Below are 22,798 nucleotides of genomic sequence, written 5' to 3' on the forward strand. Positions count from 1 at the left end.
TTAATCAATAAACGTCTCAATAGGTAGTAGTTATGGTACTTCATCGAGAAGCATATAGCACGGACACACAGAAAAAGTCATTAACTAAAATATTTAGCAGCTGAGTAAATGCTGAGTGTATTAGCTATGAAATTCACTTAAAATAGACCAACAAACAAAAAAATGCGAGATATTTTAAATATCATTTAGTGAATCAGCGTTATTTGCAACACGAAAATGAGGTCCCTATAATATCATAGATAATTGCAGGTATATTTGTTTTTTTCTTATTCAACTATATTACCGAATTAACATAAATTAGTAACCCATTTTGCAGAGATATTGCGCAAATGTTAAAACTAAACGAAATATTGTATAAATATTAAAGATGTTTAACAAGTCATTAGGATTTCAGCTAATAGAACGAAAGATGATTTATTCTTTTTTAAAAAAACGATAGCTTTTTTGTATAAAGTTATATGATTAGAATTACTAACTACTAAATTACTAAGACTTGTAAATTGAATTCCTAAGTATTTTCGTAAAGTCAGTAGTATTCTTCTACCAGACATTTTTAAGATTGAAATAAAGTAACTCATTTATCAAGTATGAACCACATTCCAAGTGTGAGGATGGGAACAGAACCTAGGATTTAGTGGTTGTAAGTTGAACGTCTTAGCCAATAATTCATCGCTTCACTACGAATAGTTTACTAAGTAGAATTCACAATTCACTTCTTTTTTACTTACTTGCATATCCTTGAATAAAGAATCTCGTAAGTTAGGATTTTCTTGACTTGCACAAAAATTACGATAAATCGACATTTTCTCATCATTTACTTTGCTGTAACAAATCAAAAAAGAGAATCTCTGTGAAAAATAATATAAAGGAAGCAAAAATAGATCCATTTTTAACATAGTACTTCTATAAGTACATTGTTCCATAAAAAACAAAGTGAAAAGAACAGCTGAAAATTAATCTTGAAAAAGAAGTTTCCAGATATATTGCAGAGCATTGGAATGAATGGCATAATAACACTAGTAAATCTCAGCAATCTAACCTACATGACATAAATTTCACAGGTCACTTTATTACTAAATTATATTCAACGAATTATCACACACCTCATTAACCACACATTAAAACTAGGTAGTTGATCTAATCATAAAGATTATTGATAATGTTAGGGATGCAGAGGAATATACCAATCATTATCATGTTAAGTCTAATGATGTCCTTGGACCTTAAATGGGCATCGGCCATTATTTATTTCACTCGTTAAATATTGTACAGATGTTGTTTTCTATTTTTGTGGTACGATGTGGTCTTTTTGGTTGGTATATAAACAGAGTATGTTTGAAATACAACGATTCATATCTCAGAGGCTGTGACTTGTGTTCTGGACTCAACTGGCTGGGTTAGACAGCGAAGCAGGACCATTCAGAACTCTAGGTCGTCCGTACGTGTTTTACGTGTCACTGAATCGATCAATAAAACGCTGCGCATCAAATCTGCAATCCACCCGTTACAACAGATAAGAAAAAGTTTAATACTACCATTAAATATGTAGCTTAGTCCAAATGACACTTTTGACGTTAAGAAAATAACTTACCTAACTTTAAGGAAAAATAATAAATGATAACCGAGACGAGGTTGTCGAGTTTGCATCTCTGTTAACAATAATAAGAGCAATTCACGTTTGGGATCGCCCGGATTCATTTGTAAAAGATGACGGAAAGGAATAAATATCGGGAATTCTAAGCAATCTTCCAAATGTCTTGTATAGGAAAAGAAGAGGAAAGTATGATGGAGTGAAAATCAGTGTACTATATGCATTTGAACTATTTAAGATAAAAATAACGTAAAGTATTTACAACCGAAAAACAGATCACATTATATGCCCTTAATTTCAACGTTCAAAAGTATAAATCAATGATTGAATGGAATTGTGAGTATCCCAGTTCATGATGATCGAACCCTCTGTGATCGTAGGTACACGTTGCTGAGGATTAAAATGTAACGTCTATTTCTTTCTTCCATGTTTTTCAGTGGTTTTCCAGTCCTTAATTTGCTAAAGGTTGGAGCATTGAAATACTACATGATGAAATATATGAGAATTTATAATTGTGTGCAAAGAAACTTACTCTTCAGACCACTCAACTCCAACAGGCATCAAACGTTGTGCAAATAAACAGAACAGTAATTCGCATACAACAGCTGCTGTCCGACCAGCGATCTCTAAATCATCGAAGCTGTCTTCAACAAGTACCGCTTGAATGAGAGTCTCCATTGACTCGCACAAATCATTAAGAACAGACGCAGAGCGAAGATATACTACATTGAAAGAATAATTCGAAATACAACAAAATAATAATATCAAACCATAACGTGAACAGTAATCGGGGATAAAAAAAGAGTACAAACCAGATGTTTACAAAGTAATCACATGTTTGAATCTACGTATTAGTGAGAAACCTAATGAATATAATACCGATCTAAAAGAGATCACATTTTGTATAAAGTTAAGCACTGAACTCTTGATAAGCTCTTATTGAAACAGGTTAAAATATAGCAGCCTACAAATTGAATTATCTCACTTCATTTTTTACAAAAATATGTCGAAAACGAACAAACCAATTTTTTACATAAGTGTATGAACTAACGAAATATCAGCTTTAATTCGAAACTTAAACGTTCTGATTAGTTCTGGTTGAACAAAAATATACTTGTGATTAGAAATGGTTATCCATTTTATGTATACATCCAAAAAACTTCGAAACTAATGGAATCTATCACGAAAAATAAGACAGAAACTCATTTAGATGACAATTTATCAGGAATAGATTCTGTACAGTAAGAATTTATTTCATTTAAGGAGCTTATAACAGCCACCCAGTTTAGCAGCGTCTAATGCTCGCAGAGTAGGAAGTGGAATTTGTAATATGCTGTGCTGTAAATAGTAATCATCTGAACTCCACAGGTACGTGTGATGAATGCACCATAAAAAAAAACTAAACTACTATTGAGAATGACAATTATGTTGAAATAAACTGTTATTGTACATTTTCCTTTAAAACAGAGATAAATCCAATAAGTGATATACTACCAATTTTCATACAGTCCAAAACGAATCAAGAAAAACAACTATGCATTGGCTGATAACAACCGATTCACTTATGATGATTCCCGGTACAACAAAAATTATAAGTAGACAAAAAAGACAACGATTGAATGACCATGATGAAGAGCTGTGGTGGATATTAACGGCTAAGAAGATAGAAACTAGTATCATTGAGAAATAAAATTCTCCATACTTTAAAACTTATGACGAACAGTGATCAGAAAATAATAATGCCTGGTGATACTATCGATTGAAAGAATCAATTCATTGATTTACTAATAAATAAAGAAATCAAACAGGTCTGAAAAATGATTTGAAGAATGATTTATTCTAATGATTTATTTCTAATTTAAAATCGGTACTAATTTTCGACAGTGAGATTAACTCTGGGAAATTTATTTCGGTAGCATAGGTTGAGCCAATTTAGTAAAGGAAAACTAAGTCTCCACTAACTACCAGAAGCTATTTTCCAGATAATACTTTGATAACAATAGTAAAATTGATGTTAAGGTTGTAAAAATATAGATTAGTACTTCCATAATAAAAAAACGTGACTTCTAATTGTCCTGCTTGCAAACGAGAACAAATTTGATACTGTATCTACAAGAAAATAGGATCAACCAACATAATTTCTAAAATTATGAAACTAAATCTGACTGATTGCAAAAGTAATGAGTAGGGACTGTTGAATTTTTTAAATATAGACCTGCCACTAATATGACCATGACATAAAGTAATGAATGGTGCTCGGAAGAATGTTTACTAAATGCACTCCTACTATTGCAGACTAGAGTGGAAAGAAATAATTTTTAACGTGAATTTCCTTTGAATCACTTGACTTAATTCATTTAAGGCTGTAATTTTCGAGTTTCATTCATTCAGGTGGAACACTTAGTCGTAACGCCGTAACGCATATATATATATATATATATATATATATATATATATATATATATATAATTACCGGAGGAATTTTGTTCCTGATCATAGCAGCCATTATCCAAATCATCCAAATTTTGTGAAGCACATAAACCAATCGAAGAATTACGTATTAGGCCAACTTGTTTAGCTACATCACGAAACTGTTCCAGTGCTGTCCGTATAGGTCCATCAAGTTGTTTAATCAGGGAATTTACGTCAACAGATTCGACAAAGTAATGAAATCTAATTTGATAATCTTGAAATCGACGCCGGAGACTATCTGAAAATGACGAACAATTCGCAACGAAGAATTATTAAACAGTCTTTTAACCAAAAGAGATAAAACAGAAACGAAGTGAAGTCACTTTTTTAAAATGTTTAAAATCACACACCTACAACAGTTGATTGATGATGACAATTATAACTTCCAACTAACCTTAAACCATGATCAATATATATAACGAGAAATGACAAAATACATGAAAATGCTACTCCTCATCTATGTAATTAAGAAGTTTAAAAACCGTTCTTCAACATATACAGCAGTGAGAAATTTAAAGTACATACATCAAGTGGAATGTATCTTATGAAACTAATAAACGTATGAAATGACATCAACTATGACGGTTTCCTAAAAGAATAGTACTTAGGATTGTAGGAGTTTTATGTTACCAAAATTTTCGTTGCAACGAAGGTTAACTTATGTACCGAAAAATTAGTACGAACTCGTATGATGACATGATTTGTTCAAGCTAGGACAGAAACAATAAAACTGACCGTTCTTTTAAGTGACTCCAAAATGATCAGTATAAATGACATTCAATTCAAACACCAGTTATCTCAAAACCATCAGCTACTAGTGTTATTAAAGTAACGAAAAACAGTTAAACCGAACAACACTAACCAATTTTGAACTCCAGTGAATCTGGAGTATCTGGTTCATGGTCAACTGATTTCTTGATTACACGCCGACTTTCTATTGGTGGTGGGCTCCAGGTGGCAGTTCTTGTGAGTGCTGGTTTATTTTCCAAAATATTAATCTCCATTATATCCAAGTCGTCGGTTATTTGAACTTCTGTTAATTGTTGGGAACTACGTGGTAGAGATGGTAGTGTAGGCAACGTATTACGTGCAGGGATAATTGAAGTTTTTGAGTCATCCTGTGAAACAGTAAATGGTAATGGATTTTGCTGTAAAGTATTTGGTATGCTTGTCTGAAGACTTGGAATTATTTCGGATGTTGTTAAAATAGGTTTAGGAAGATTTTCAGTTAATGTAGAATTTAGATTTGTGGGGACAGCCCCAGCGAGAATAGCAGCGTGACCCCGTGTCAAACGAGGGTCTGTTGGTGGTCCACTATCTGTCATTAATGTGACTAACAAGAGACAAAGGAGTGGGTAGATGAAAGGTAATAAATAAACAAACGATACATTATAAAATTAAAATAAAAGTAAACATTTAAAAGTACGTTTTCAATAGGATGAGACGGAAATTTTTTAGGAACAATTACGTGACGTCACAATTATGGCCGTCAGTGTCCAGCTCTACATTCACAAATCTATAAACTAATTCTTTTCACAAATAGCTTCTCATTGTAAAAAAATAACATTTTTGTTAAAATACATCTTGTTAACGTTTAATTTCCCCACGATATATCTAGAGCTGGTTAGCGTTAGCAGATGGAAACAACTGGGGAAGATTACCCAAGAGAGTCGGTTGGAGTATCATGGTGGGTGGCCTATGTTCCTCCACGAGTAGTAACAGGCGTAAGTAAATAATATCTAGAACTGTGGTTCAGCGGTTAAAGTGTTTGACTTCCGACTACTAAATCTCAGGTTCCAACCCAGCTCCGCCTACTTCGGTTTGGACAACCGAGTGGTATCATTAGCCTTCACACTTAGAGTGTGGTTTATACCCAGCTAACAGATGAATAAGTTAATTTATCTATATCTACGACACAAAAAGTAACAAAATGTATATGGAATTCGCGCCTCTACTTTCAAAAAATAAACTCTGATGGTTTATCCAATCACTTTACACTAACTACTGTTAGTCAAAATTAATTAAATACGCCAATAACCAGAATACTTGAATGATATAACTGATACGCGAAGTTAAAATGTGAAAAAGCCAATAATGCAATAACGATTTCATGGAACTTGTATTTCGAAAAACCAAACTTCTTGAGTTCTTATATTTGGGCATGAATATCGCCGAAAATTAAATCGCATAAGCAGTTGCATGGTATCCAGAAAACTAGCTTGAAATAATATATAATTACTTATTTGATATAGGATCAGAATGACAGTAACAAATCAGAAGGTTGATCAGAAATTCTAAATCGATAAGTCCACAGAAAATTACAAATTTAATGATTACTTTAAATATCTGTAATATCAAATCTAAAATATATCTAAGCCTAATTGTGAAACACAATTTTCACTTCTGAATGCAAGCACATAGCGCAAAAATCACAAAGGATCTGAAATACACGTGATTAAAAATATAACACAGCCAGCAAGCTATATAAGCTTAAATGTAACCAATAAAACATATCACTCAGTCATCTCAATCCGTATATCACAAGCTACCGAGATCTATAAATTCATCCTACATGTCAACAAAACATTTGAGAAATGTGTACATTTATTTATTTTCATCCCGATTATGTTGTGCTCAGTAAACTTGCAAAAGCAAGGTTTCAAATAAAAACGTTTGTTTGTAATCGTGATATAACTATTGACAATCTAGGTAAAAAGAGAAAACCGGTAACTTACCTGGTGATAAAGACCTAGTGACCGTTAAAGATGTAGTTTGATTGCGAGAAACAACCGTGAAATTCGCAACAGAGCTCAAGTTCGTGCTCACCACTGGGGTATCACCTGGTCCTGGCCATTTTTCAGGTGTCGGACGACTAGGGTTTTCCACAGGTGGGACTGCTATACTTGTCAAAGTAGTATTAGGCTCAAGACCCAACAAAACACGAAGTGATCGCAACAAATCCAAAGAAGACGAACGGTGTAAAAACTCGAATAGAGGAGCGATGCTTCTATAAACAAACAAAACGAAGTTTTATTAACCACCTGTGGAAATCCTAATGTGTAAACAGCTCCAAACCTGGACAACTGTGCATTGGTTAGTTACCACACATTAAGACAAGAGGAAGGCTATAGAGTCAAAACATTAACGGTATCAATGGTAGCTTAGTATTAAACATAGAGATAACGGTTCAAAGAGAAAAAATAAAATTCGTGAATAAACGGTGTACAATCATAATAATAGCCAAGACTTATGGTAGATAGAACGAGTCCATCTGAATCACTGCAATCTATTTTGAGCCATGTGGCCTAGCGTCTCCAACCAATAGTGACAGATATCACATGTTCGCCAACCAGAACGACCGTACCTAACGATACAACTCAGACGTATATATATATATATATATACGTATAATATATTTTCTAACCGGGCGAGTTAATGAAGGGGTACGGCTTTATCAATTGACTTATTTCTATATAGTAAACTAAGCCTAACTTTAGCACTACTCACATCGCGATCCCACCATACGCGAGAAATGCATAGAAGACATTCTTGCTTGAACACTAGCAATAAGTGGTACAGTCTGAGGAAGAACCGACTGAATTTTAACTTCATTGGATGTTAATTTAGTTTTATCCCATAAAGTTAGTTTGATTTCGAGGACTAGGACAGATCATATTGAATAGATTAGCCTTTTTTAACGCTAAAATTCTTTCGTTTGACTAAACCTTCAAACGACTTAATTATTCTATAATTGCCTACAAAATATTATGCAGTATAATAAAACATGTCAATATTTCACTTTCAGGACCAAAGTAACTTTGTTTAGTAATTTACTCGTAAAGGGATAGCTAGAACCTAATTCTTTAAACCTTCAAAGCTTTTAAAAAGAATATTGCATAAAATGTATTTACAATTAATGAAACCAAGTGTCACCAATCTCAAGTAAATCATTGGGTCATAAAACAAATGACATCAGTAATATAAAATATAACATGATACTACTTGATTACACAGGTTTAAGTACACTAAAATGGTGCAAATCCATGACCCGGTAACTGATAGTTGTGTAACCCGACTTCAGTATCGTGTACAACATAGTTACGATAAAAATTATATTTGACTTGTTGCCGTTTAATGATATGGAAGGTGAACATTGGTATTTTTAGAAATGGGACAGTATTATTATAAGAATGAAGTTAAGAAGAAACTTTACAAAGCCTTCATGAATTAACTAATTAGGTTCACAGTTCCATTTACCATAAGTTTCACTATTTTAATAGCCGATCTTCAAAGTACGCATATATCACCGTGTTAGTATTGTAAATATTTGGTCATTTTGTAAGTAATTACAAATAGAAATATTTATAAACATCATATTTTACATGGTTTCTATAGAATATATGCAACTTCTTACTTCACAACACCTAAACGAATCATTTCCTCCAGACCAGAACGAACACCCATAACGATTCTTTCAGTCATTGGGGGATAATAGGTTCCAACAATCTAGAGTGAAATATTAAAATGTTGATATTTTAAAGAAAATTCATCAAAGTAGATACACGGTAATTATAAAGATATTAAGAGGTGTACACATAAGCAGGAGGCTGGTTAAATTGTTATATATATAATTCCAGCCGGAAATTTATGTACATGTTACACTTCATTTGGTAGGTAAAACTATATTAGAGAACGTTTTACAACTACATATATAGTATAAATGTAACGATGAGTACATATCTGGAGAGAGTTCGACATGTATTGTCTACATCGGAGCAAAGAGCGTTTTGGTCTAAATCTAAACCACGATGTAGTTTAAGTCAGAAGTCAACTAAGTGTCAGATTTAAATGCTTCCACATTAAAGGTTCAACTACTGTCACAGTAAATATAACCCAATATCACTCAAAAATACAACTACCAAAGGCTATTATACAACTGTTGTTTGGATTTGATAACATTTTCAATGCGGATGAGATAAATAGTGACTGAGAACAAAAATCAGGTGCCCAGTTTTAGTAATTATGTAAGAAAAAACCCTGGAATACAAATAAGTAGATAAATAGTACATGATGCTTAGACAGTAAGTGTATAAGTTGAACGACTTTACCAATTACGATCTAATTAAATGAATAGACAACTAAATATGAAAAACGTTAAACAATATAGAAAATAGACTGTTCGCTCAACTGTTTTGACATAAAAAAGTACGTGACAAAGCAAATGCACTCATACAGTAATATTAACTTACTTTAATCAAAAAGTCAACAAGTGAAAATGCGATCAGCTGTGAACGCGGATTAAGATGATTCATAATAGCTAATAAAGCAGGTTCTGTAAAACATGGAGTTGAGAACAATTTTTGGTGACGAAAAGTGATATTAACTCAATCAAAACAAATGATTTTATGAAATATAAAGCTGTGTAACAAAAAACAGACTCTTAATCAACTATGAAGAACCAGTTGTGCGAAACCTTACCCGCTACTCATAACGCATTATATAAGGGTTTATAAAGAATTTGAAAGATTGTACTATCAACTTTAGTTTTGACCATTAAACCTTACGTTTGTGTTAATGCAGACTACTGCCGACTGCTTTCATTATTAAATGTAAGTGCATTTCATGTACTTCTTAAGTTGTTGATTTACCTTTTTCCTTGGTTTTATTCAGACCCTTTCGGACACGATACCCTTCATGTACTTTCAGGCTGAACGCCAGCCTACTGAAGGCCAAAGATTACGGGTTTATTTCTAACCTGAAAATTCTGTGATTTGATAAGCCTTAAGAAACTCAATTTTACTGAAGTCTACAAATTACTAAGTGCAACCGACGACAGATTTTTCCGGAACTAGGAAACCGATGTTTTTAGTTGTAAGTTCTCGGTAAATTACGGGAACGCGAACCAATGAAACTTCATGGTTGATATTAAGAAAGTAACGAATTTCAAGATACGAAGTGACATATTGATCATATATTTGTAAGTTTAGTATATAAAACGTGAAACATGGAATTCGTTTATTAACGTATGTATAAAACATGGTCAGTAAACTATATGTTCAAACCAGGCAATATCCACAACGACAATTATTATTACCACTAATTTAAAGCTGTTTATCCTGTATCTGAACCAGTAGACAGAAATCAACTGAGAATCCACAATACTTTCATGTTTTAGTCTATTCAGACAGACAGAACCTCGTACAAGGATGCGCCATCTTTATTATCATTACACTTGGTGACAGTGTACAAAAAAGGGAAAAGTGCAGAAAAGAATAGGACGAAAACGAATCATACAATTAGAGAACTATGATATGATATGACTATTAAATTTAGTTCTATATAATTCAATCATAGTCCAATGCGTAGTCTTTCTAGATTTACCAGATTTGTCAAAACGAAACGTTTACTTGGAGAAAAGTGATATTTACAAACTTATTCCTAGTTTGCAAGAGTAAGAAAACTTAACTCCAGCACCTATCCTACCTGTATTTGAGTAGAGATAGACATGATAAATCTCATTTATTCCAACTATAACCCAATGTCCAAGGAGTCTAGCAACCATTTTTAAAAAGAATTTCGAATTTGAAGATTTGGTGAACGGAAACAAAGTAATGTAGTGTGAATAATATCACCTATGAAATTAATCTACACAGCAGTTATATAATAAGAAAACTGAGCAGATTCAAACACATAGTTGGTAAGAGTCTCTTAAATAGTGGTATAGTGATCTAGACACCTAAACGTAAGCCAAAAGGTTTGCGACTCAAGCATCATTGTATTCTATTGATGTTTGAGTATTTGGTTACGTTAGCAGATGAACAGTAAATGTGACCTGCAACATTACATCGACTTATGTGCAGTTACTGAGTTATGTAATGCATTACTTTTATAAATGATATTAAAACGTTTTGTATTTTTTAACCAATCCATTCACCCGGAACTTTGGTATGAGCCATACTGTGCGTGAAAGCTAATGGTACCACCCGAATGCCAAAACCGAAGTAGGTGGAGCTGGGTTGGAACCTGGGATTTAGTGGTCAGAAGTCAAACGTCTTAACTACTAAGTCCTTTGATTAAGTTACACTAATTTGCGTCTATATATTGAAATTAAGTATAAATCGCCTTATTAAGCTTTCATTAAGGCACAACTTTCCTCAGAAGTTTGAGAAACTGATCTTTTTTCATGACAGAGAACCAAACGTTTTTGATGGCATTATAAAACTGAATTTAACTTATGTTCAAAAAACCTGCGAGTATATGACTAACATAAAGTACTTGAAAGATCCCCCTTTTATTACCCAAGACTGATATCCGTATTTGAATGCTTCTGTTAAAGAAATTAACTTTATCACAGAATATATATATAAACTCTTAATAGATCAATCCATAATAAAATCTTACTAAATCTAGTTTAATTCCCAGGTTTTTGTTCTGGTCCTTCTACAAACTACATTTTTACAAAACGCAATTATTTTACTTGGAATATTAGTTGAATATGAGGAAAATTAAATCGGTTTTGGAAATTATTTGACAACTTTAGCGAGTGGTAAAGAGGATTACTAATACGGTATTCAATACTATTCTAAATGAAATATTTATTGAGTTTCGCAAATCTCTAAGTAGATGTGCTATATACGCTGTCAGTCAGCTCCAAAGAACTGAAATATCAACCTTTTGTGTTAGTAGTTTTCGTTTGAACTCCTTCAAAAGAAAACTACACTTAAGAAGTATTGTGAATGAACTAATTATTCACCAGTTTTCCACCTAGCAACTCCATTTCAACGAGACAATGTAAGTTGCATTGAGCTACAGGAGAAAGGCGAAAAACAAATATAGTAAGTCCGTACAAAATATCGAAGTTTAATTTAATTATGGATAACAAGATGGAAACACTTGAAATTATATTTTGTGATTCATAGGTAAAAACGGCACATAAACGTACCCAAATTCATTATACAATCATTTGGTTTGAAAAAGAGCCAATCATAAAACAGAGCCAATTTGGCATTAACAGTGGCAACAGGACACTAGTAAGAGATAAATATACAATGATATTAACGTGATGAGAATAACATCTAGAAGAAAATCGAATCGGAACAAAATGAAGTCGGAAGATAATACTAATTGTTATCCATAAACAACGAAAAATGTATTTCATGGCACTATGCACACTAGAAAAGCATGAAGGTAGTCTTGACATAATATCCATCGATCATAATCCACATGACTAAGATTTTAGTATAAGTGGTCACATGATACACACATTCCGAGTCTTCAAGATTTCACCTACTTATGTCCACCAAACCAAATAAATTCTCCGAGATAAGTTCTGTCTTCCAACTGTGAACAGGATATTACCATAGCAAAATAACCGATAGATTTTTTAACATGTATTAAGATGACTACTTAATTAACCACTAATTGAACTTTTGGCACAGCTAGCTGTAAACTAGGCATAAAACATCTTTAAAACTGGAATTTTAAAATGATTTGATTGAAGAAAAAACAGCAACCTCACGCTAGATTTAAGATAATGTTAATGAGCCTGTATATCTTAATAAATTTCGTTTAAAAAACCTGAAAGTAAACTTGTCAGTATGAATTCATTGTTGTGCTTGGATTCAGAAACAAACGATAAGTTTAACTAAGCAGTTTTAATAATAATGCTATTTTACTTGAAAAACAATCATAAAAGACTAATGAGACAGTTTTGTTTGACCCATTGTCTCCATTCAAATAGTGTATCTTCAAAAAGCTGTGTTTAATGTAGGTTATAAGTAACAATTCCGATGACCATTACAAACCCTATTCATACAGAAAAATCATAGGATTATGAACACATAAGTGGTTCCTTTATTCCATATTTGTACTCATCAAAGAGGATATGATCGGAGATTATGAAATAAATTATTTTGATGAGTCGCTTTTAGAAAACCTTCAGTACAAAGAATCATCAAATAACTTAAAATCGACAGATGTCAACCTAAAGATACAAAATCATTATATTTTAAATAATAATATTTATAGCAATGATCCGAGAAACCGGATGAGAAAAAGCTGTGGTAATTTATGATACGAACAGAACACTTACTGTAGATTGAGAAAGAATCCAAGAAACCACATTCCATCGTGGTATTAAGGTGGAGGCTAACATTTCATTATCAGGATAAAAGTAAGTCACAACGTAACGCAAAAGGCACACACGAAGACTCTGACTTTCTGGAGTTGAAAAGAATTTCCTCTGGAACAAGTTTAAAATAAAATTCAAAAAAGTGGGTATTAAACTGTGACTGAGCTAACTCGAACTAAGTGGAAAAAGGATAAAATAAATTAATATATCACACTGGAAAACATGAATTAATTAGATCTGAGCTCACTTGGAAAAAGTCTTGATAACGATGAACAGGAACTCTCGGAACACAATGAACATTTTTCATCATCCAACGAACCCACTGTTCCATTTCATGTGGTATAAGGGTCTGTGTAAAACACTGAGGTGTGGTGATTTCCAAAATTTCAGCGGGACCTAAAACAATCAAAATTTATGCAATATATTGAAATGTATTTTTTTACTGACATTCTATGTCTAATCAACGTATGTTAATACTAAGAGTGGCTGGATATGAAACAAATTAACACAGGATAAAATAAAATAATATAGTTGCATAAATATATTGAGCTGAATAAAGAGAGAAATAATTAACATTACTTGAAAAATGAGACGACAAAGAAGAAATATTTTGTAGTATATCATCCCACAAACGCTTCATAGGTTCCAGACGTGCGACGCCATGTAGGAGACGAATGAAATCACGGCCAATTTGGGCGCAACGGTCAAACTGTAACAAAAACGGCAAGGAATTTATTGAAAATACCTGGCAAGTCACAAGTCCTAACCATGTAAAGGAAACTTTATGAGGGCGTGTTGAAGAGATATTAACAAACAGGTTTCCATTTAAACTTGCACGTACTCAAGTCAAAATGAAATTGTTTTTAGCAAGCTCAGTCAGTCAGCTACAACGTAGGACCAGGCACATATGTGCATCGGTCCAGGTTGCCATACCGCATCAGCACAACAAGATGAACACCGGATTCATAGCAGTGGTTAGGTCAAAGGTAGTAATATGTAAGAGAAAGATTGCATATAGAGATATAGTACAAGAAGAAAGGATTGGTTCGTAGAAAGAAAGATATGAAGCGATTTTAATCTCTTAGTTTAAGGGAAGACAGACAGTGTATACACCGACGCCATTGTGATCGATTATGAGCCATGTCACCAAGAGTCTCCAACCATTGGTTACGACAGTCAAGCGGACCCCAATCAAGTAGTCTGCATCTACCAACATGGCTCAGACTAGAAGTTAGTGACTTCAAGCACTGATGCCACGTTTTGGTTTGGCCGCCCCTAACTTTCTTCCAACCATTTCCAATACCGGATAGCATTGCACGTCGTGGTAATCGGTGTTCAGGCATACGTAACACGTGGCCCAACCATCTCAGTCGATGAAGATTCATAACCTCATCAACTGATTTACCATCATTCCCTAATATCCTGCGTCTAACCTCACTATTACTTACCCGGTGATCCCAGCAGACGCCAGCAATATTTCTAAGGCATCTGTGGTCAAATACTAATAGCTTACGAGTGTCTTCTACTCTTAGTGGCCATGTTTCGCTGCCGTAAATTAAAACAGAACGGACTGCCGCGCAGTATACTCGTCCTTTTATTGATAGACGGATATGTCGCCTTCGCCATAGGTGACGCAAGTTGGCAAAAGCCAATCGAGCTTTTCGAATCCGTGCTGAGATTTCGTCCGATACCAACCCATTAGGGCTGATCAGACTTCCAAGATAAGTGAAGTTGTCAACGCGTTCGACTACTTCACTCTCTATCCTTAGTTCAGGTGTTGATGCAGACCAGTCCTGAAGCAACAACTTGCATTTCGAGGGAGAGAAGCGCATTCCAAACATCCTGGCATTGTTGCTCAGTGCTACCAGAAGACTCTGCATTTTGTCAGCGTCTTCACCAAACAGGACTATGTCATCTGCGTATTCCAAGTCGATAAGTGGACCTCCTGGAAGGAGATCAATACCCGAGAACTCAGTCGACGAGAAAGTTATTTCCATCAGTAGATCTATGATGAAGTTAAACAAAAATGGGGAAAGTGGACAGCCTTGACGGACACCACTTGAGGTTGCAAAAGTAGATGACAGTTCGCCATAAGCTCTGACTCGACTAGTAGTGTTCGAGTAAAGAGCCTTTACAAGGTTTATGTACTTCTGAGGTACGCCTTTCAATGACAGACACTGCCACAGAATCTCGCGGTCTACCGAGTCAAATGCTGCTTTTAAGCCGAGAAAGAACACCATTGTCGGACGCCGATAAGTATGCCTGTGTTCTAGAATCTGACGAATGGTGAATATGTGGTCGATGCAGCCACGACCAGGTCTGAAGCCAGCTTGGTTCTCTCGTGTTTGCAGTTCACGAGTCTTAGTTAGGCGTCTGATAATTATCGAGGTTAGTATTTTAGATATTATATTAGTTAAACTAATCCCTCTATGGTTGTCACAGGATGATTTTGGGACGATAAGTGATTGTGACCAGTTAGATGGAATAACGTCTAACTCCTAGATCTTAGCTTAAATATTAGTCAACCTAATCGCTAAAATTGGACCACCATCCTTAAAGACCTCTGGAGCCAATCCATCTGGACCAGCTGCCATTCATCGTTTCAGATTAACTATAGCCTTTTGAACTTCAGCAAGAGTTGGGGGACCTACTTCAATGTTCCATTCACACTGTCTGGGAATGGAGGGTAGTTGTAGAGTAGCTGAAGGCCAGCTGAACTGTTCTCTGAAATGTTCCGCCCATCGTTCTAAACGCCTGGACTGGGAGCAGATGAGTGTATCGTCTTTTTCCGATATAATCTCACTTACACTTGACTTATTTATTCCAGTTTCTTTTATTAGTCTGTAAAGCTGTCTTGTGTTCCCTACAGTCGCCGCCTTTTCCATCTCTTTTGCTTTCGTTGCCCACCACTGCTCACGGTCGTTTCTTAGACTTTTTCTTAACCTAGATCTGATTTGTTGTCGCTCTTCATCATGTTCAGAACCTGATGGGACGAGTTTGCGAGAATCCATCAGTGTGATAGACTTTGAAGAAATCCACTGGTTCTTTGAAACTCTGTGGTTTAAGTCGCTAATAGATGTCATTGCTGCTTCTACAGCTGCTTGTATTTCATTCCAAGCAACATCTGGGTCAGCCTCGTCTTCAGAACTACCTAATCGTGACCTCAGTTGTTCCTGGAACCTACTTTTGGTTTCCACGCTACTCAGTTCGGTTCTAATGGGTCTTTTTACTGTGGCTTTTTTGCGTCCAGTGAAGTGCAAGCAGATGTGTGCCCGTATTAGGGCGTGGTCGGAGTCCAAGAAGGTACTCCAGAATGAGCGACAATCTTCTATCAACACGTAGGGTGTATCTCGTTGGCTCTCCGTTTTGCCGAGGTGATGTCAAGTGAATGACCACACTGGAATCCTGTATGCTTGTTTCGGAGACACAGCATACATCAATGGAAAGACTCTAGGGTTTTAGCCAAGGAAGCCTGCTGACCGATTTGACATAGAGTGCGTACGTTGAAAGCTCCAATGTGTAGTTTGGAGCGAGGTTTCAGTAGACCTGGGACAGAGTTTTGAGCACTAGAATCGTTGGCTATGGTGACACTTGAGGAGGAAGCCGAAGGAGGAAGTTTAGGGTTGAAAGTCGATGTAGGAGGAATAATAGGAATTGAAGAGGAAGGTTGATTATGAATACAGTGATCTTGGGTGCTGTTAGAGGTATGAGGGCGGTTATCACTTCCCGGTTGCCCACACCGTGGAAGGGTTCTTCTGGAGGTACCTGAAAAGGAAATTGGATTAGAAGTGGTCTCAGTGACCTGAGAGCGTGACCGCAGTGCCCAAGGGACAACTGCTTGAGGCCGGTCGCGCACGGCCTTTTCGTGGGAGGTTTTTGACGTGTTAGCTCCGTTCTTCAAAGGGCCTTACCGCTGGAGACGGAAATCCGTGAGGTAAGGTGAGGTGCGCATTTTTAGGGTCGACCTTTTCTAACCCCACCCCTCCTTGTGGGAAGGTAGCATCGCTGTCATGCTGTTTGTCTGAAGGAAACACCTTACTGCTGTCACACCTCTGTACAGTCAGCAGTACGACTTCGCCTTCGGACCTTGGGTTTGTTGCTTTTAGTCTTACCGCTCTTCAACCGACCTGTCTGACATGGTAGGACCTTGAGGAACGGTTGTTCCAGCCAGTATAGCTCGGTTGCTTCATCACGATAGGCAAGCCCGACCACCACGTCAAGGTAGCAACAACGGTCGTCGTGATAAGTATCCGGTAAATAATGTCTAAGCATGATTAAGCTTAGAAATGATTATCCTGATAAAATATCACGAGAAAATTACTCAAAAAAGTGAAAATGATCATAGAAATAGCCGTGTATTAAGTAATAGATTAACTTGTAAGTGTTTATGAGAAATGAGTACACAATCTAATAATTTGTAAGACAAGAGTTGGATATGGCTTTTCTAGCAAATACGTACACTGCAACGAAACATGAGGTACTTCGAAAGAATTGACAACCTTAATGCTCAAGGCTTACCACAATAGCACGGATGAATCCTCCCTCTATTTTTCTCTCGATTTTGAATGCCAATAATCCGTCAAACATACCTTCTTAGTGTCTTTTTGAACCCCATTTTCGATGCACATTCTTCATGTCATTTCTACTACATTATTTCGATCTTTTTGCCATCAACTGTGTTAATTTCACTTCATTGTGTTATTATGGTATGACAACCTGGACGAAGGCACACCAATACCAGGCTCTATGTTGATGATGACTAGCCAACTGACATAATAAATACTAAGAGTAGTTATAAACACCATAACATAGTAAACTTACTTATTTGCACATAAGAGCTTCGTTAATTTTTTGGATATTTTGTTCTAAGTCAACTATTTATACAGCTGTGTGGCTCAAAATTTATGATGGTTGTATGCTGGCCAGTTTACTGGCTATTTTAAAGTAGCTAAGCATTCATCACTTTCGTCGATAAGAATCACAAGATCCATATAACACCCAAATTTCAAACACCTATAAAGGTTTACTCCAACAATCTTAATAAATAACAGAAACCCTAATCTCTAGAGACCGAACAGCGCTACAGTAGTTACTGTCTCTATGTAACATTTCTGTTGCGTCTTAATATATCTCACATTTTCAATAGCTAATTTCCGGAACGAGACAAATAAAGAGCAAAAACTTTCCATTTCCTATTTTCCAACTAACTTTTGTGAAATTAAATTACTTTGAAATTATCCGATGAAGACCCACTAGTGAAACAAGAAAGTCTAGATACCAAGCATTTCAAAATACACTTATTAACACAAAACTAGTCAAGTGTAGTCACAATTACAGCACATTAGTATAGCAGCCAAATCCCTTTGAGAAGACATGTCGTTGGTATTTAAAGATGTAGCATAACCTTTTATAAATGTCAAATGACCTTACATGGCACAGCTTCAATCAGTAGTAGGAGATAATTAACATAACAAACGTCAGTAATCATGATCGTTAATGGTCAACATATAGGACAGTATCTAAGGAATCAGACGGGGTCAAATACATCGAGTTCGATGACTGCCTCTTTGATTCAAAAACAACCTACAGAAGTATGGACGCGTACTAACAATTCTTACAGTAATGGTAAAAAATGAGTTTAGTGACATAACTGTAGCAAAAAACATATGACTTTTTTACGACCAATGAAATCGGTTACACTTCTCAAGAGCAGTGAAATTGACAACAGGTAGTCACCAAAATATCTTATATCCTTACGCTGATGACGGCTGCCTAGAGGAGCTGACACGATTAGAGGGAAAATGTAAAGTAGAAGTCGCAATAGTTATTGACTCCATTATTTTAAGTAATAGGAAAATGACGATAAACATGTAAACCTTTCAGCCTTTAACGAGTAATTACTAGTAGTCTTAGCAGTGAACAACAATTATGAACAATCAGTCAGTCATCTACGACGTAGGAACAGACATATATGCATCGGTCCAAATTGCCATACCGCATTAGCACAACAAGATGAACACCGAATTCACAGAAGTAGTTAATTCAATGGTGGTAATATATATAAGAAAGATTGCATTTAATGATATGGTACAGGAAAAAAGAATTAGTTCGTAGAAAGAAAGATATAATGTAATTTTAATCTCATAGTTTGAGGGAAGAAAGAGAGTGTATACACCTGAGCCATTGTGATTGATTCTCAGCCATGTCACCCAGTCTCTAACCATTGGTTACGAAAGTCCCGAAGACCCCGACAAAGTAGTCTGCATCTACCAACATGGCCCACACCAGATGTTAGTGAATTCATGGACTGGTGCCACGTTTGGTTTGACTGCCTCTAACTTTCTCCCAACTGTCCCCAACACTAGTCAGAATTGTGCGCCATGGTAATCGGTGTCCAGGCATACATAACACGTGACCCAACCATCTCAGTCGACGAAGATTCACGACCTCATCAACTGATTTATCATCATTCCCGAATACTCTGCATCTAACCTCACTATTACTTATCCGGTCATCCCAGCGGATGTGAGCAACATTTCCAAGACATCTGTGACCAAATACTAGAAACTTACAAGTATCCTCTCCCCTTAATGGCCAATCAACAACAGACACCATCAATACACATAGTTCATTAAAGTTGCGTTAATGGTAACTTAACCCTAGTTATTTGAATAACTTAGCAACTTTCATGTACGAACACCAAGTGAGACATACGAAAGTTCCTAATGTGATTTTATCCCATTAGAAAGACTTCATGCTTTCGCTCACTTCTTCCAATTTTTTTAAGCTAGGAACAATCGAAACTGCATTCGTTATATAAACTGCTGTTCTGACTACCACATAACGAATACCAACAGACTGAAGAAATGTATTATAATATGTCCCGACTTATACAAATCAAGGTACGACATTCTCTGGTGTTTTAAAAATATCTACATGAAGAAAGCTTACGGTGCTGAAGAGCGGAACACTACGTATATATATATATATATATATATATATATATATATATATATATATATATACTTGGTTCAGCTTTCGATTGTTTTTCTGTCTCCCAATTGACTTTTTGCACGCAATACCATAAAAGCGTTTTAAGATTGTACAGAAGAGTTATTAGGATCAACTTAGCTATTACAGTTACCCCAGTACCCAACGAGATATCCAACAACAACCAGCTATTCAGTGTATGGAAATAAGTAGGGACATGTCAAAAAACAGCAACGTTTAATAGAGTAAACCAAGACTCAAGCATGGAAAGAATTATGTTTAAAGAAAACAGTCAAATAAATTGCGGATACAAATCTATCACTACATTTAGGAGGACATTTAAAATCACTCGATGCTGTCGCATATAAATACAGGGAATAGAACCAAACAGTAAAAGACTAGTGTATTTAGTAACTCACATTCTTCCGAACAAGCTCTTCAACCAAAACCAATTCTTTCTGTCGTAACTTGGACAGATGGACAGAAGGATTTGAAGTGACTAGTGAAGCCTGTTGAGGAGATAAATGATGATCTGGGATAAGCCGGAGTAAGGTATATACAGTTAGGGGAAGCAAAAACGGTTGTCTTTCCAAACTCCCTAGCCAATCTCTAGTGAACATAATTCATGAGTATAACCGAATTACTTGTTTTTTTCCAGAAGATCCGCCATGCTGTCTATGAGCCACAGGTTTTGAGGAGAAATATCACCAGCTTCCAAGAAAATTAGTACAAATTATGTGGGTTACTTGTCATTCTTCGATACACGTGGAGCATCAACACCTCAACACTGGCAGTCTTCGTCGATATAAACTCCCCCAACAATGATATAAGGTTGCATCGAACACTTTGGGTCATTTTTGGCCATGTTTCCGCAACCAAGCGAGTCATTTCTGATAGGACATAAGTTAAGTTGTCACGAGAGGTCAATACAATATCCGTACAAAACGAGTGCCTGGGATCTGGCTCAGTAAGAGCCAGATATAACAGACCAGCTTGTAATGCTCTCTGGTCCTCATCAGAACCGGAACGATTGGCCTAAATGGATATATGATACACAAGCATTGGTGTACCTGCGAGTCCACAACATTGGCCTCGGACTCCCTTAACTTCTTAACAAACTTTCCAGCAGACTGTAGAGGCTAAAACAAATATAAGTTAGCCACGGGATTTCATTTACTATTAAGAACTTCGGAGGGTTATCTAATGGTGTAAGCTTCAACAATGGTACTATCTGAGGCTCCATGTAACGAAGCCCTACTTAAGTGATCTCAAGGTCAAAGCAAGGCTTCCCTGAGCGGAAAAACGGAAAGATCTCAAGGTTACTGAATGATTCAATTCAACTCCGTTCTGGTTGTGACGGTGGACTACAAGGTCTACGTTTTTCCCTGTGATAAAGGTTCCTCACTTAGCCTGTCCTTCAAATGCATCTTTAGAAGAAGTTGTACCCAAGCTTCGAAGCAAGCAATTTCTCTAGATGATTCTATGCGAAGGTTGGTGAACAAACAATTGGTTTCAAGCTTGTGAAGTTTTTGGATGTCCTTGCAAATATTGTGCTCTGTAATACAAAAAACGTGAGGGTTTTATGTGCAAAAATATTATTATATTGTTTTAAAACTCTGAGTCATATTTGCTTACTTACGCCTGTTACTCCTAATGGAGCGTAGGCAGCCAACCACCATTCTCCAACCCACTCTGTCCTGGGCCTTCCTTTCTAGTTCCATCCAATTCTTGTTCATTTTTTTCATGTCTATCCCCATTTCCCGGCATAATGTGTTCTTTGGTCTTCCTCTTTTCCTTTGGCCTTCAGGATTCCATGTGAGGGCTTGTCTTGTGACGCAGTTGGGTGCTTTCCTCAATGTGTCCTATCCACTTCCAGCGCTTCTTCCTGATTTCTTCCTCCGCTGGGATCTGGTTTGTTCTCTCCCACAGTACGTTGTTGCTAATAGTGTCCGGCCAACGGATCTGAAGTATTTTGCGTAAACAACTGTTAATAAACACCTGTATCTTCTGGATGATGACTTTCGTAGTTCTCCAGGTTTCTGCCCCATACAGTAGAACTGTCTTGACATTTGTACTGAAAATTATTACCTTGGTGTTGGTTAACAGAGAGTAGTTTTGAGTTGCAGATGTTCCTCAGTTGTAAATATGCTGCCCTTGCTTTGCCGATCCACGCCTTCACATCTGCATCAGATCCACCTTGTTCACCAATGATGCTGCCCAGATATGTAAAGGTTTTTACATCTTCCAAATCGTCTCCGTAAATTTTGATTGGATTGGTGCATTCTGTGTTGTATCGGAGAATCTTGCTTGTCCCTTTGTGTATATTGAGACCTACTGCTGCTGAGGCTGCTGCTACACTGGTCGTCTTCTCCTGAATTTGTTGTTGCGTTTGCGATAGAAGGGTCAGATCATCTGCGAAGTCTAGATCGTCCAACTGCATCCTAGAAGTCCATTGTATCCCGTGCTTCCCTTCAGACGTTGACGTCTTCATGATCCAGTCGATCACCAGGAGGAAGAGAAAGGGTGAGAGTAAGCAACCTTGCCTGACATCGGTCTTTATTTCGAACGACTTTGTCAACTGTCCGCCATGCACGATTTTGCAGTGTAATCCATCA

At 36.1% G+C, this 22,798-nt stretch overlaps 1 protein-coding gene across 1 annotated transcript in view; it reads right to left on the reverse strand.

Annotated features, from left to right (window-relative positions):
• INTS3 (Integrator complex subunit 3) overlaps positions 1 to 21,511 on the reverse strand; it is a 35,273-nt gene extending 13,762 nt beyond the window's left edge. The window contains exons 1-17 of the mRNA XM_051215803.1: positions 21,361 to 21,511; positions 21,254 to 21,322; positions 20,930 to 21,218; positions 20,828 to 20,894; positions 20,603 to 20,792; positions 13,773 to 13,902; positions 13,441 to 13,589; positions 13,155 to 13,304; positions 12,006 to 12,090; positions 9,313 to 9,395; positions 8,478 to 8,569; positions 6,799 to 7,070; positions 4,926 to 5,396; positions 4,065 to 4,301; positions 2,124 to 2,313; positions 1,592 to 1,756; positions 729 to 822 (exon numbers count right to left, since the gene is read on the reverse strand). Of these exons, the coding sequence (XP_051066337.1) occupies positions 729 to 822; positions 1,592 to 1,756; positions 2,124 to 2,313; positions 4,065 to 4,301; positions 4,926 to 5,396; positions 6,799 to 7,070; positions 8,478 to 8,569; positions 9,313 to 9,395; positions 12,006 to 12,090; positions 13,155 to 13,304; positions 13,441 to 13,589; positions 13,773 to 13,902; positions 20,603 to 20,792; positions 20,828 to 20,894; positions 20,930 to 21,218; positions 21,254 to 21,322; positions 21,361 to 21,426 (2,799 nt within the window). The 5' untranslated portion in view covers positions 21,427 to 21,511. The remainder of the gene's footprint in view (positions 1 to 728; positions 823 to 1,591; positions 1,757 to 2,123; positions 2,314 to 4,064; positions 4,302 to 4,925; positions 5,397 to 6,798; positions 7,071 to 8,477; positions 8,570 to 9,312; positions 9,396 to 12,005; positions 12,091 to 13,154; positions 13,305 to 13,440; positions 13,590 to 13,772; positions 13,903 to 20,602; positions 20,793 to 20,827; positions 20,895 to 20,929; positions 21,219 to 21,253; positions 21,323 to 21,360) is intronic.
• Between the last annotated feature and the right edge of the window lie 1,287 nt (positions 21,512 to 22,798).

Source organism: Schistosoma haematobium, chromosome 4, assembly GCF_000699445.3.
Source record: "Schistosoma haematobium chromosome 4, whole genome shotgun sequence".
In the NCBI taxonomy this organism is placed as follows: Eukaryota; Metazoa; Platyhelminthes; class Trematoda; order Strigeidida; family Schistosomatidae; genus Schistosoma; species Schistosoma haematobium.